The sequence below is a fragment of the Panthera leo genome, chromosome D4 (genome assembly GCF_018350215.1).
Source record: "Panthera leo isolate Ple1 chromosome D4, P.leo_Ple1_pat1.1, whole genome shotgun sequence".
NCBI lineage: Eukaryota > Metazoa > Chordata > Mammalia > Carnivora > Felidae > Panthera > Panthera leo.
The window spans coordinates 72,561,380-72,577,137 of NC_056691.1; the positions used below are offsets into that span (position 1 = coordinate 72,561,380).

The 15,758-nt window shown below is 37.7% G+C and overlaps 1 protein-coding gene across 3 annotated transcripts in view; it reads left to right on the forward strand.

The window, feature by feature from the left end:
* Nucleotides 1–15,758, forward strand: part of KIAA1958 (KIAA1958 ortholog) — a 153,737-nt gene that overhangs the window by 63,382 nt on the left and 74,597 nt on the right. The window contains exons 1-2 of one of the 3 annotated variants that reach the window (XM_042912406.1): nt 2,709–3,144; nt 6,020–7,214. In XM_042912406.1, the coding sequence (XP_042768340.1) occupies nt 6,044–7,214 (1,171 nt within the window). In that variant the 5' untranslated portion in view covers nt 2,709–3,144; nt 6,020–6,043. Of the gene's footprint in view, nt 1–2,708; nt 3,145–6,019; nt 7,215–15,758 lie in introns of those variants that run through there. The other 2 variants (XM_042912407.1, XM_042912405.1) reach the window with 2 other exon arrangements.

A 15,758-nucleotide genomic window follows, 5' to 3' on the forward strand; every position in this document is an offset into this window, starting at 1 on the left:
GTACCTTTCTCAGGTTTTTGTTATTAGGGTTATGTTGTTTTCCTCAGACAAGTTGGGTAGTGCTCCCTTCTCCTATTTTTTGAAAATATTTGCATCATTTTGGTATTATTTCTTCCTTGAATGTGTGATAGAATTTATCAGTGAAATATTTTTTTTGGAGAGGATTTTTTTTTAGCATTCAACTTCTTTTATAGATATATGACTACCAAGATTTTCTGTTTTTTCTTGTGTCAATTTTATCACCTATCAGCAATTGACATTTAGTGGCATTCCAACAACACCACACTAAATCCTTTGAAAGGTTCAGAATCTTATAAAAAAAATTTTTTTTTTAATGTTTATTTTTGAGACAGAGAGAGACGGAGCATGAACAGGGGAGGGTCAGAGAGAGAGGGAGACACAGAATCCAAGGCAGGCTCCAGGCTCTGAGCTGTCAGCCCAGAGCCTGATGCGGGGCTTGAACTCACGGATGGTGAGATCATGACCTGAGGCGAAGTCGATGCTTAACTGACTGAGCCACCCAGGCGCCCCAGGTTCAGAATCTTATCAAGAGAGAGACTATAATGGCTGTGGGCAGATTGTTGGAACTGAAGTGAGGTGAAAGCCAACTAGACATTCACTGGTATTTGGCTGGTATTCATTGGTACTTTGTCAGGTTTTCTAAGAATGACATAATCTTTTCATACCCCCCCTTTTTTTTTCCTGTAAGAAGTTTTTCTCAAACTTTTGAAAGAAAAACATTTTCATGGACTGTCCTTAGCCCAGTGCTGCCTTAAGTCATTTTTGTCATAATGTTATTTAAATATGTATAAACATAAAATTTATGCTTATAGTTCTGAGACAGCTGTAAACCAAAATAATCACACAAATTCAACCAAAGTTAAACTATAAAACCAACATAAACTCAAATTAACATTAATGTGATAGGAAACCAGATTGGAGACAATATCTTTCTACTTTTATATCAGAAGCAGTGTAGTATGTTAATTTTAAGAGCATAGGCTCTGGAGAAAGACTAAGGTTCAAACTTTGGCTCTACCACTACTTTGTTCAAGTGACTTAGTTTACTTATTCATAAAATGAGGGTAATAATTTAGTTAATTTATTAGGAGTATTACTATAGTTAGGATATTGGTATGTCAAGTCTTAGAATAGTGCCTGGAAATTAATAATGTCCAATAAGTATTAGCTGTAATAATAATTAGTTTCATATTACTGAAACCTTAATGATTGGTGTTGGATTTAATAGTAGAATGTCTGACTCTATATTTAATGGGTTTCTGATTTGGCTTTAATAGTATGAATCCTAATATATAGAATGTTTGCTTCCCTAAGTTAACATATAAAGTGTTGATAATAACTTTATAGCTTTGTTTGCAAATTTAGGGTAACCAGATCTCATACTTAACCTAAACTCTGTTAGTCAGGGCTCTTTGAGTTTGTTTTTAATCAAGTGTCACGTGATAACTCCTAAGCCGTGTGCCTAATCCAATCATAGCCCATATGAGATATGGGAAAATACTGTCTGAAGTTATTTTTAATTCTTGAAAATGTAGAAAAAGCATTATTTTTCAGCATAGACCTTATCATCAGACTGTTGAAGGAAATCAGTAGGTTCTTGAAAGGATTTATTTTTAGCACCTTGGAAATACCCTAATTGTCTTATTGATTCTATTTTTATTAAATTTAGAATATATTGCAGCATATTGATAGTTATTCCTTGGCAGCTTGGACTCAATCCATTTAATTACCCTAAATATCAGCTAATTATGCTCTCTTATAACTGTATTGGTTAACATTGGTTGCCTGGCTGAAATGTATTAATAGTGATACTGGAAAAATATTTTCACTTTATCATACTCAAGAAAAGTTTAAGAGCCTCTTCATAAGATTGCTAGTGAATTTCAGAATGTAATAAAAGTGACTTCTGATTACTGTCTATTGATTCTTAAAGGTTATTATTATAGAATTAAGTGGATAAGCTTTTAACCAAATTTGAAATTTTATCTACTTTGTCTTTTATTATAATTTTTTTTCCGGCTTGTGGGACCTTCAGTAAAGGTACTTATTTTACTACTGTAGCTTTTACTTATACAGTAAGTTCTTTGGAGTTCTACATGCTTATACAATTTTATGTTTGGATTCTGTCACATTTTTATCTGTTTGAACTGTTACAACGTCCTTAGTCAAATATTGTGCCATAATGTATGTTATTTTCTATGAACATATATATTTATTTCAACTCCTTTTTATTTTCTCATTACCCTGTGACACTTAAAGTGGTATATTGCTTCACCATCACATATGCCATTTTCATGACGTCAAATCATGATTGCCTTTCATTTGAAAATTAATGCAAAAGAGAAGTTTTGTATTTATATCTGCTAAAAAGGAAACAGCATGAACGGGTTTCCCAACAAATTGGAAGTTGAGTCATGTCACTTTAGGTGATTATGGACAATAATGTGAGTATAGATGCAAAGGCAATACTCGGATGTAATGTGATTATTTAGATGACTCATGATATGCTTAAAATAATCATATTTTTATAGAATCAAAATAAAACATTTTGGAATAGAATTATAGACTTCCCAAGAATGTATTTGTGGAGTCCAGTCTGAGAAACAATTGTACTGGGGCATGGTGCAGAGAAATTGAAGGATTCTGCTTTGAGGTTCCAAAAACCAGGGATGAATGTTATTTTTTGTGTGTCAGGTAGTAGTTGAGTTCAGCTGTATGTAATTAAATACTCCAACAACAGTGGCTTAAGCAAGGTAAGGGGCTCATCTTTCCTTATGTAATAAAGAGTCCTAGATAGTCCAGAGTTGATGTCATGGCTTTATGATGTCAACAGGGACCCAACCTCCTTCTGGCTATTCTCTCCCATCTTTAAGTTCTTATTCCATGCTCCCATTATGGCCTCTATTGCCATATGGAGCTCCAACCATCATGTCCTTGTTCTAGTCGGGAAGAAAGAGAAGGACAAAAGGCAAAAGAAAAAAAGGCAAAAACTGGACAAGTCTGTTTTTCAGAAGGCTTTCCCAAACCCCACTCAGTGGCTTTTTTTTTTTTTAACATATTATTGCCCAGAACTGTGTTATATGACAATTCCTATTTCAAGGGAAGCTGGGAAATATGTTTCAGGTAAGCATATTGCTGCCCCTACAAATTGGGACTTTCTCTAAGGAAAATGAGAGAATGGATACTGGGTAGGCAAATAGTCTCTGTCATACCAATTAAATATAGACATTAAGAAACTTAAAAAACAAAAATAAAAAACCTCAGGCCTTCTTGCTTTATATGTGTATGTGTATATGTGTGTGTGTGTGTGTGTGTGTGTGTGTGTGTGTGTGTGTGTTTATTTTTGAGAGAGAGAGCGCATGAGCAGAGGAGGGGCAGAGAGAGAGGGGGACAGAGGATCCAAAGTGGGCTCTATGCTGATAGCAGCAAGCCCAGTGCGGGACTTGAACTCAAGAACCGTGAGATCATGACCTGAGCCAAAGTCATATGCTCGGCCAACTGAGCCACCCAGGCGCCCCTTTCTTTTTTTTTAATTTTGTAATTTTAAGTTCAATATAGTTAATGCAGTTTTATATTAGTGTTAGGTGTACAATATAGTGATTCAGCAATTTTGTACATTACTCAGTGCTCATTGTGTTAATTGTAGCAGTCTTTCTCTTTTCTCTGCATTTTTACTTTAAAGTTATATGAAACAAATAAAAATAAGTCCCTAAATTCCTAAAGTATGAAGGGAACATAAAGATCATCTAATCCTGACATTTTAGCTTAGAGGTAATCTAGGATTTGTTTGAGGCCACAAACTCAGGTTCCAGGACTAGAATTGAAGTTCCCAACTCCTATGCCAATAACTGTTCTTTCCATTTACTGTGCTGCTTCTTAAAATCTGGTTGCTCATGTATTAGTCTTCTGTACACAAGACAGCCGTGGTTTGGTTATACCACCGGCAAGAAAATCCTCTGTTCCCTTCAGTGATTACAATAAAGTGATAGGAGGAAATTTCTTGTTTCTTATTTGAGGGTCTTTGAAAAAAGATTTTTTTAAATGTTTATTTATTTAGAGAAAGAGCTTGAGAAAGGGAGGGGCAGAGAAAGAGGTAGTGAGAAGCCTGATATGGGACTTGAACTCACAAACTGTGAGATCATGACCTGAGCCAAAATCAAGAATCATATGCTTAACTGACTGAGCCACCCAGGCACCCCTTTATTTGAGGGTCTTATGTGTTCACTTTGTTAGTGTTGATGGCACTGCCAGCATTTATATATTTATTCATTCATTCACTCATCATTAATAGTAGATTATAAATTCTCAAAAGCAGGACCATATCGTATTAATCCCCAAGTAGGCCCTCATTGATGAATGCAAAATTATAGTTCCTGTCCTCAAGTAATTCTCAGTCATGTTTGGGAAACAGACAAGAATGTCAATGATAACAGTACAGAGATAACTCAGGAGATGATAGATGCACAAGTGAAAAGAATTTGAATACATTTTTGAGGCTGAAAGAAGTTCTGGAAAGACTTCAACAGGAGGTGGTCTCAAGTTCAGTTTTGAAAGGATTTTCCAGATGAATAAAGAAGAGGGCTGCATATCAAGACAAAGAACAAATTTTTAGAGGCCTAGTGGAGGGTGAGAAACTTTAGCGAAGAGGAGACCATAAAAAATGTGGGGAAATCCCATACTAGTAGGAAATGAGGTTTGAGAGGTTGGCTGTGGTCCTGACCACATCACAGAGGCCTCATAACATGTGAAAGGTTTCACTTTACCTAACTCTACTGATGAGGTGCCATGGAGATTCAAATGTGCCCTTTTGTATGACCACCTGACATTATAGTTAGACCTTGGTACTTCAGTGCAGAGCCCACCTACACTGAGGCACCACTTGTTACAGCTACAGATGAACAGGACCGACTAACCACACATCAAGATCCTTGTTCCTTCTTCTCCACACCCCTCATCCCAGTTCTCCCCAGGATCTCCCTTTTACTTGACCTTTCTAATCACATGCAGACTCCACGTGCCCCATTTTACTTTTCTTGCCCATCATCTTGTCCTCACTCTTACCCAGCCAAGGACTCATAACAAGTGATTCTTTCTGAAGTCTGTCCAATAAAGAATAGTTTATTCCTATTTGGTAGTTGGTTATCCTAGGGTGCCCAGGAGGCTCAGATGGTGGAACACACCAGACCCATCTTTTACCTCTAAATTGTGACATGAAAGGCAGTATTTCAGGAATTTCAGACAGCAAGGAGGCAGAAAGCCTGTTGCGAAGATTTGGTTAGAGTCCCGGCACCTGGCCCACCCATCCTTGCTTCTGATCTACAGACTGCCTGCAACCCAGATCCCAGCAGGTGCACTCTAGTGGCTCTCCTCCCAGTCCATTCTCCTTTCTCTATTAGACTTTTCTTCTGCACTTCAGTGCTTGGTTCTTTCCTTGGACTCTTAGTTGCATCATTGCTTTCTGGTGCCCAACAGAGGATTGACTTCCCTTCTGTAACTCATCCTAGAATGGATCTCAGCCTTTGTTGGTTCTGCCTTCAGTAATGAAGTTTCTGATGGCAGAGTGTAAAGTTGGAAGTGCATTTTCTTGGTTAATACAAATAATGCATACATTTTACTCTTAAGGGGCTGACTAATCCTCTTTTTGTGACTTTGGAAGTAAAATGTACCATGACAAACCTCACCTCTTTTTTATTGCTTGTTTTTTTTTTCTTTCCCACATTTTTTCTTGTGCATATATTACTTTTTATGTAGATATTATAACATTGAAGGAAACGGACAAAAATCTTCTTGTTTCACAGCCATAAGGCATCAACTGTTTTTTACTTTTCCCTGTATTCTCTTCCAGTCCCTGCCCATGTGCAGCAATATTAACTAGATAAAGTTTTGAAGTGCATTTCTTTTTTATGCCACATGATCATAGTTCAAGGATATTGAAATGATGGAGATACGGGAATATCTTGGGTAATAATGGCTTCTTATTTTGATTATTTCCCTTTAGGAAAGACACTGCTGATCCTGTAACATGGAGGATTGCCTTCATACCTCATCTGAGAATCTGTCCAAATTGGTCAGCTGGGCCCACAGCCATGGGACCATTTGCAGCCTCATTCCAAACCTGAAACACTTGCTTTCAGAAGGTTCCCATGGGAACCTCACAGCAATGTGGGGCTGTAGTGCTGGCCATGCTTATCACTGGCCATTGACAGCTACTTGCAGAGCTGGGTCCCAAGAAAGGGTCTGTTTCCAGGATAACAGAAGTTTTAACTCTGATAGTCCCAGTATAATCGGAGTGCCCTCTGAGACACAAACTAGCCCTGTTGAAAGGTACCCTGGGAGACCAGTGAAAGCGAAGCTAGACTGTAATCGGACCAGAGACTCTTGTGACTTCTCTTATTGCAGTGAGCCCTCTGAACTGGATGAAGCTGTTGAAGAATATGAAGATGAAAACACCCTGTTTGACATGGTTTGTGAGTCTTCTGTTACAGATGAGGATAGTGACTTTGAACCCCAAACCCAAAGGCCTCAAACCATTGCTCGAAAAAGGCCTGGAATAGTTCCATCTTCTCTCCATTCCAGCTCCCAAGCTCAAATGGTTGATGAATGCAGCAATGATGTCATCATTAAGAAAATCAAACAAGAGATTCCCGAGGATTATTACATTGTGGCGAATGCAGAGCTGACTGGAGGGGTAGACGGACCAGCCCTGTCATTGACACAGATGGCAAAACCCAAGCCTCAGAGTCATGCTGGTCCCTCTTGTATAGGGTCTGCTAAGCTGATTCCCCATGTAACATCTGCCATCAGCACAGAGCTGGACCCACATGGTGTGTCTGCATCCCCCTCTGTGATGTCCAGACCGATCGTCCAGAAGACTGCCAGGGTATCTCTGGCTTCACCAAACAGAGGACCTCCCAGTGCCCACGGCACAAACCAGCAGGTGGCCATGCAGATGCCTGTGAGCACTTCCCATCCTAATAAACAGATCAGCATCCCTTTGTCTGCCCTGCAACTGCCTGGACAAGATGACCAAATTGCTTCTGAAGAGTTCCTGCCCCATCTGCCCAGCCAGGTCTCCTCTTGTGAGGTAGCTCTTTCTCCCTCAGTTAACACAGAGCCAGAAGTGAGCTCCAGTCAGCAGCAGCCCCCAGTTGCTCCAACCATAACCACTGAGGCCACAGCACAGTGCATACCAGGTATGGCACATGAGGCGACAGAGAGTCCCTCATCCATGTACGTCAGAGAATTCTGCGCCGTCAACACTTATGAAACCATTGGCTCAGTTTGCTAGAATTCCGGCCTTTATTATTCTCAGAAAGATAGAAATAATGAAATATATGACATCCAGGTGTTACTCTAAAGGAAATTCATCTGAATTAAGGCCATCCATCCAGTCAGTGCACCTCAGGGCTGAGAGGACAGCTGTAGGATTGTGCTGTTGATATTGCATGGCTAGATTTAAGGTTTGTATCTGATCTTAAGCTGAACTTTATATAGCAGAGTTATCTTTGAAAAAAAATTTGTCTCCTATCAGTATCAAAGTATTTGATTGCTGTTCGAAGCCAAAAATGATGTTGGGTTAGACAAATAATGACAATAGAACTGGCGCTTTTCCTTTATTATTTGTCTGAACCATCTTGGCATTTCTATTCATTTTAGTTGGTGTGGCAGTTTAGAACAAGGTTTTTAAAAAGCAATAAATAATTCTAGAAGAAATATTTTATCTTTTATCTCATAATTTAAAATAACTTGCATTCCTGGAATACATGGGCCTAACTCAGCGGATGAGAGGGGAGGGAAATAATCATATGAGGTCTCTGTTATTCTGATATTCTGATATTCTGTAATTCTCATGTTCAGTTCTTATTTAATCTGGGATATTATTATATAAAGGGGGCTTGGGTGTCGCGTGTTTGGATCCATTATTCAAATCTAATAGGCCAGAAGTAGAAACATGGATAAGGATGACAGATATGTAGAACAGAGAGTAGAGAAAGCAGAAATTTGTGGCACATTTTGGTTTCATTTTAAATCCTCTCAAGGAAGTCCTGTATTTTGGGAAAAGTTTCCTAGAATCCTGTGGTACCTGTGCCTTTACCCAATTTATGATTTTCCTGCGATAGCCCTGGTGTTATTAATAAAATACACAATGAAAATATTCATATCCTGACTAAGAATTATGCTTTTCAGTTTATTCATTTTTCCTTCTTTTTAAAGTAACAGCTTTATCAAGATATAATTCACATACCATAAAATATACTCTTTTAAAAGTATACAGTCCAGTGGCTTCAGGTATATTTACAGAGTTGTGCAGCCATTACCACTATATAATTCAAAACCCTGTCATCACCCCAGAAAGGAGCCCATACTTATCAGCAGTCTCTCTTTCCCTCCTCCCAACCCATCAACCACTAATCTACTTTATGTCTCTATGGATTTGTCTTTTGTGCTCATTTCATGTAAATGGAATCATATCGTGTGGCCTTTTGTGACTGCCTTCTTGCACTTAGCTACTTTTTTAAATGTTAATTTATGTTGTAGCATGTATCAGGATTTCTTTTTGTTACCAAATAGTACTTCATTATATGGATATACCTTATTTTGTTTTCCTATTCATCAGCTGGTGGGCATTTAGGTTGTTTTTATTTTGGGGCTGTCATGAGTAATACTGTTAATAACATTCATATACAAGTTTTTGTGTGGGCATATAATTTCATTTCACTTGGGCAACTACCTAGAAGTGTAATTGCTGGGTGTATGATAACTCTATGCTTAATTTTTTGAGGAACTGCCAAACTGTTTTCCCAAGTACCTCTGCCATTTTACAATCACCAACAATGTTAAAAGGTTCCTGTTCCTTAATGTGCTCACCAGTACTTGTTATTTTCCATTAAAAAAAATTCATCCTATTAGATGCATGAAATAGTATCTCATGATGGTTTTGATTTCCATTATCCTAATGACTAATGGTGTTAATTGAACTTTTAAAAGTTTTACTTCAATCATTTAATAACAATATGGTCTTTGGCTAATCCTGGCATAATTTAGACACGTTATTTTGTACTAGGTAGGAAATCTGACTCTTGATACATATAGGATATAAGTAGTAGTACTTTTTCACTTAAATAAATAGTTGTATCTAGTTTATTTGTGTCCCCTCCCCCCCTTTTTTAATATAAATTAGGAGACTTGGCCTGACAGAGTTTTCTGCATTCCCACTTAATTTATATTTGAGGGTAGAATTCAGAAATGTATTTTGCACAGTGGTCCAGTATACCAAAACAGCTTAGTAAGACTGTTGTATTACATATCCTTCCGTGAACTTACCCAGCATCCTTCAGCTAATGTACCACAGCTTAGTAATTGTATTATCCCCTCCACTAACTTACCCCAGATTTTCTTGTATCTGCCTAGTGGATAAGGAATGAGACATCAAGGCTCTTTACTAAATAAAATATGAATATCTTATTATATAATTGTTTTTGAAAAGAAATTCAGCCTATTTGAAAAAAATATTTTATTCTATTTATTTTTATATAGATTACATTCTCTTAGGCTTTTTTCTTTTCTTAATGAAATTGTGTTTTTTTATAATAGCTATAAAAGCAGGTATGGCCAAGTACAGCACATAATGAATACAATTGTAAACTGTGATTTAGCTTTACTCTAGCAAGGAGAATTGGTTTGGCTTGGAATTGAACCTTTAAGAAAAACAGTATAAAGAACTGGTAATGGGACTTTCCTAAGGAATCATTTTGATGTTTTTTTGATCCGTTGTTCTTTGGAAGGATATTATATTGCTAAGATATCATTAGCTAAAGAAACACTATTTGTACTGGAAACATCACTGGAACAAATAATCTTTTTTTTTTTTTTTTAATTTTTTTTTTTTTTTCAACGTTTTTTATTTATTTTTGGGACAGAGAGAGACAGAGCATGAACGGGGGAGGGGCAGAGAGAGAGGGAGACACAGAATCGGAAACAGGCTCCAGGCTCTGAGCCATCAGCCCAGAGCCTGACGCGGGGCTCGAACTCACGGACCGCGAGATCGTGACCTGGCTGAAGTCGGACGCTTAACCGACTGCGCCACCCAGGCGCCCCTGGAACAAATAATCTGATTGACATTTTTCTTTTGTGAACGTTACGTAGACTTAAATTTACCATTGTTCTATAGAGCCCAATTAGGCTCTGTGCTCTAACACTTTTATTTACTTGTTTTGCATATTTATTGCAGTGGGTAGTCTTTATTCTAAACATAGATTTTTTTTAAATTTAGAGTTCAGCACATCCAAATGTATGCGAATGATTATGTACAGATGGACCTTACTCAGTTAATATATAAAGTGTACTTGGGACTAAGCAAAGAAGAAAGCTTTTGAAAAGAACTTGCTGTAAGCAAAATCAGGTACTCTTCTTAAGAAAACAGATGTTGTATAAGCTGGAGTTCTTATCAGATCATTGTAGAAATACTGCATATCTTTGAATAATATTTTTAAAATAAATAATCTGACAGATGACTATTGAGTCAACCAAAAACAAAGAGAAATTGTCTCATTTTATTTAGTTTTACTGATGCTATTTAAATTGTATTCTCCTAGTGTAAAGTCATCCTTATTTATGTTCAAAATTAAACAACCAAAGTGATAAAATGTTAATCAAGGTATGGATAAAATTATTTTCATACCAACCCTGTTATACTGTTCAACCCAAATCTTAGCAAACAGTAATGAGGAAAGAGGACATATATTATTAAAAGAATTATTAACTATCTCCCAGTGGCTTAGATTCCATTACATTTTGAGGTTTTTAAATGTAAATTTGGGGCATTTGTTATAAATTTAAATCTCTATTGCATTGTGAGTTGGGTTTTTATGTGCATATTTCTCAAATACACACACATACACACGACTTACTTTATGATTTTGTACAAGGACCCCTTTTATTAATCAGCTTTTTCCCCAGAAGTTTTATAGTAGCAAGCGATCAACTTTTTCTTATCGGATTTATAATATATGTGTGTTTTTCTCTTGAAAATACACATCTTGGAGCACATGGTGGCTCAGTTGGTTAGGCTTCTGGCTCTTGATTTCAGCTCAGGTCATGATATCACATTTCCTGAGTTTGGGCCCTGCGTTAGGCTCTGTGCTGACAGTTTGGAGCCTGCTTGGGATTCTCTGTCCCTCTCTCTGTCCCTCTCTCTGTCTCTCTCTCTCTCTCTCTCTCTCTCTCTCTCTGCCTCTCTGCTCCTCCCCTGCTCACTCCTTCTCTCAAAAATAAAGAAATAAACATTAAAAGAAAGAAAATACACATCTTTAGTTTTTTCTAATAAATCGTATGTTCTATATATATATCGGAAATATTAACTTAGTCTATTTTTTTTTTTAAGTTTTTATTTATTTATTTTGAGAGAGAGCACACAAGTGGGGGGTGGGGCGCAGGGAGAGAAAGAGAGAGAGAATCCCAAGCAGGCTCCACACTATTAGCATAGAGCCTGATGCGGGGCTTGAATTCACGAACTGCGAGATTGTGACCTGAGCCAGAACTAAGAGTTGGAGGCTTAATTGACTGAGTCACCTAGGCACCTCTCTCATAGTCTATTTTGTACATTGGAAATACATTTCTCTCTTTACTGTTAAAGTAATTTTGGTGTAATTAAAGTAAGTTTGTTGATGGCATTTTTTAAGATGGATTTTCTTAATTTTTATGAAGGTTAATCTTTTTAGCCTTTATTTAGCTATCATCTTTTCTGCCTTTGGTTATTTTGCTAAGGATGTCCTTTGCCTCCCTTGAGTCAGATAACTACCTGTATTTTACTCTCGTTCTTTTTTGGTCCCCCGCAACCCCATCCTGTCTCCTTTGTTTTTTTTACCTTTAACTCTGCAGTTAGAATATATTTTGGATTGGAACCTCACTTTATTATTTTTGCAGTTAGATGTTTCAGCATCATTCATTAAATAATTCCTGTTTATATATCACATTTTTGCTTATAATTGGGTCTGTTTGTAGATTTTCAATTCTGTTGTTGTTGATCTCTTTTTCTTCTAATTTTTTATTATTTGAGTATATCTTTTTTTTTTTAAGATTTTTTTTTTTTTAAGTAATCTCTGCACCCAACACAGTGCTTGGACTTAAAACCCTGAGATCAGTAGTCACTCACTCCACCAACTGAACTAGCTAGGTTCCCCACTATTTGATTATATCTTATACAAAACAAAATGCATTCATAGAAAAAGAAGAGTATAATTTAAAGTATTTAATAGAATAGAATAGAATAGAATAGAATAGTATAATTTAAAGTATTTAATAGAATTTAGTAAGTTTTTTGTTTCTTAGTTTTTTTTTTTTTTGGGTGGGGAGAGAGATCATGAGTAGGGGAGAGGGACAGAGGGAGAAAGAGAACCCCAAGCAGACTCCACGCTCAGCGTGGAACCCAGCTCGGGCCCTGATCCCATGACCCTGGGATCATGACCTGAGCCAAAACCAAGAGTCCAACGCTTAACTGAGTGAGCCACCTAGTGCCCCAAGTTTAGTAAGCTTTTAAAATTGATTAAGTCATATATTCTAGTTATTTGGTCTGTGTTTACATGCATAAACAGTGATTTTTCTTGTCAAAAACAAAAAACCTGAGTTAAAATAAGTTAAAAGAGAATAAATTGCTTTATAGTCCAAGGACATATCTTGAAACAAGCTTTTATGCAATGGTCAAATGATGTCTAGTTTCTTTCTTGCTATTTCTCACCCTTAGCTTCCTTGGTATTAGCTCTACCTGTAGATATTTGATTCCTGCATTGTCCCTAAGGTGATTGCCAAGTGCTGCTAAGATTGATGTCTTGCCTTTGTCACAGCATTCCCCTAACCCCTGAATCAGTCTTTGGAGCATCATGCCCCCAACAGGAAATGGTATTGAGGCCAGTTCTACACAAACCACATAGCTAAGTGTGGAGGTTAGATGGGGGTATTCTTCCAAGGACATTCATTCTAGGTTCTAATCTTGAAAGGGGCAGCAAACCAGTAGGTGAGTAAGTAGGTACTTACTACTATTTGTGTGTATTTTTGTTTTTGTTTTGAGCACTTAAAGTTTTTTAATTTTGTTTATTTATTTATTTTTAATGTTTATTTTTGAGAGAGAGCTGAGCTGTCAGCACGGAGCCCAATGTGGGGCTTGAACTCTCACAAACTGCAAGATCGCGACCTGAGGCAAAGTAGGACGCTTAACTGACTGAGCCACCCAGGTGCCCTTGAGCACTTAAGTTTTTTTTGATGTGAGCAGATAGGAGGAGATGTTTATATATGTCATTCAAGGACAGGATATACTAGAACAGTGTTCTAACATAAGGGGTAGAAACATATGAATATGTATGCTTGTGTGTGTCTGTATATGCATATGTATACATACATATCCATGATATCATATATATTTTCTTATTCCACAAGAAATATATGCCTCTTTTTGCAAGATAGGACAAGACTAAATATGTTTTCTTAGCCACACCCTTTTCTGTGCCTTCCTGCAGGAAAACCTGAGACATAAATTCTGAAAGATAAGGGAGGAAGAGTAAAAATTCAGGCTCAGTTTTATGCCATCATTTCCCTCCTTATCACAGGATGCTTATCTGAGGATTGATAAGTCAGGCAGTCCTGGGCATTGAGATAGTAGAGCCTGGCCATTCAGAGTTTGGAATCAGACATGCCTAGCTCGATTCTCACCCCTACCTCCTGCTGGCCTTGTGAAATTAGCTGTCATTTCATTTTCCTGAGACTGTTTTCTCATTTGTAAAGTAATAATAGTGCCTGTCTTATAGGATTGTTTGAGGACCAAATGCAAAAATATAGGTTAAAGAGAATACCTGACATATAATAAACACTCAGCAAATAAGTTTCTATCATTACTAATATTTTTATTTTCATTATCATCACCATTGTTGCCATTATTAGGCTGTGCTCAATACTCTTTAAGTAATGAGGTAGATTCCGATGTTATGCAATTACATCCATTCATCTTCTAAAAAATGTTCCATGGACCAGTATTACCAGCATCAGCTGGAAGCTTAGAAGAAGTGCAGAATCTCTGGTCCTACCCCAGACCTAAAGAATCAAAATTTGCATTTTAATAAGATCTCCACATAACCTGTATGCACATTGAAGCTTAAGAAGCAGTGATCTAGGGAATGCAGGACCCATATTATGGGGCACATTGTTATTCCATCCAGCCACCCAGTAACTGAACACTCTTGCTGTGTGAGAGAATTCCCTCTGTGCATCTGCATTTCCCCATTGGAGAGGCCAAAAATTTGGTTCCAAGTTTGTATTTCAATGAGGGCACAGTCTTGTGACCTTGGGCTTTGTCAGTCAGATGCACTCACACCAGACTCCAATTAGAAGTACCTAGACAGATACTATATGTTTTCACTCTTAGGTGGATCCTGAGAAACTTAACAGAAACCCATGGGGGAGGGGAAGGGAAAAAAAAAAAAAGAGGTTAGAGTGGGAGAGAGCCAAAGCATAAGAGACTCTTAAAAACTGAGAACAAACTGAGGGTTGATGGGGGGTGGGTGATGGGTATTGAGGAGGGCACCTTTTGGGATGAGCACTGGGTGTTGTATGGAAACCAATTTGACAATAAACTTCATATATTGAAAAAAAAAAAAAAGTACTTAGAAGAATCTATTTTGCAAATGCAAATCTTGCCATTTCTAGAGGTAGCAGAAGCAGCATCCCTGAAGTGGTTTCAGCCTTAGAGGCCCGTTGTTGGAGTTTGGTGGCTTCATGACATCTACCAGAGCAAATCTGTGTTGGGTCAGAGAGTTTTTTGTGGATTCCTGCAAACCTGATTTACTGGTATTCTAGGAAACTCTGTGGCCCTTATTAAATTCTTTTCTGCCGAACCTCACTAGATTGGGCTTTCATTGTTCTAAACAAAGAATCTGGAGGCATATAACCTCTAAACCTAGGAAATGTTGCATGAAAAATAAAATAATTTTCTTTTTGTCACTAGGTTTGTATTTTCAGCTAAAATTAATGGCATCCCTTTGGTAAGTAACCACTGATACCAGGATGGCCTGTATCGTATGATATCTTGTTGTACAAATTGTACAAACAATCAATAGGATGGTGAGGGTAGGGATAGCTTCTCCTCACACTAAATCTTCCCTTCCTTACCAGTGGGAGTTTTTGCTGGAATGTGTCCCTTGTTGGGAAGTGGTTGGAAGCACAGGTTAACATATTCCCTGAACCTAGAATGGCAGAAGGAGGTACTTAGTACTTTTGCTTTCAGCTATGGACTTTATTTAAAAGGGCAGTTCTGGGAAATGAGAGAAATCCCAGTTGGAACTTCTTACCATTATGTTAAATATTGGTTGAAAGTTAATTTTGAGTTATTAGTTTTTTCTTAGGTGTACCTTTTTCCACACTAATTCACATGATACTATTTTCTGAAATGATCTATTTCTTAAGTTGATACCTCTGACAAAGGGATTGAATAGCAAAATCACCTGGAGGTAGCCCAAATAAGGAGGATTAAGAAAATCTGGGGGCGCCTGGGTGGCTCAGTCGGTTAAGCGTCCGACTTCAGCTCAGGTCATGATCTCACGGTCCGTGAGTTCGAGCCCCGCGTCGGGCTCTGGGCTGATGGCTCAGAGCCTGGAGCCTGCTTCCAATTCTGTGTCTCCCTCTCTCTCTGCCCCTCCCCCGTTCATGCTCTGTCTCTCTCTGTCTCAGAAATAAATAAACGTTAAAAAAAA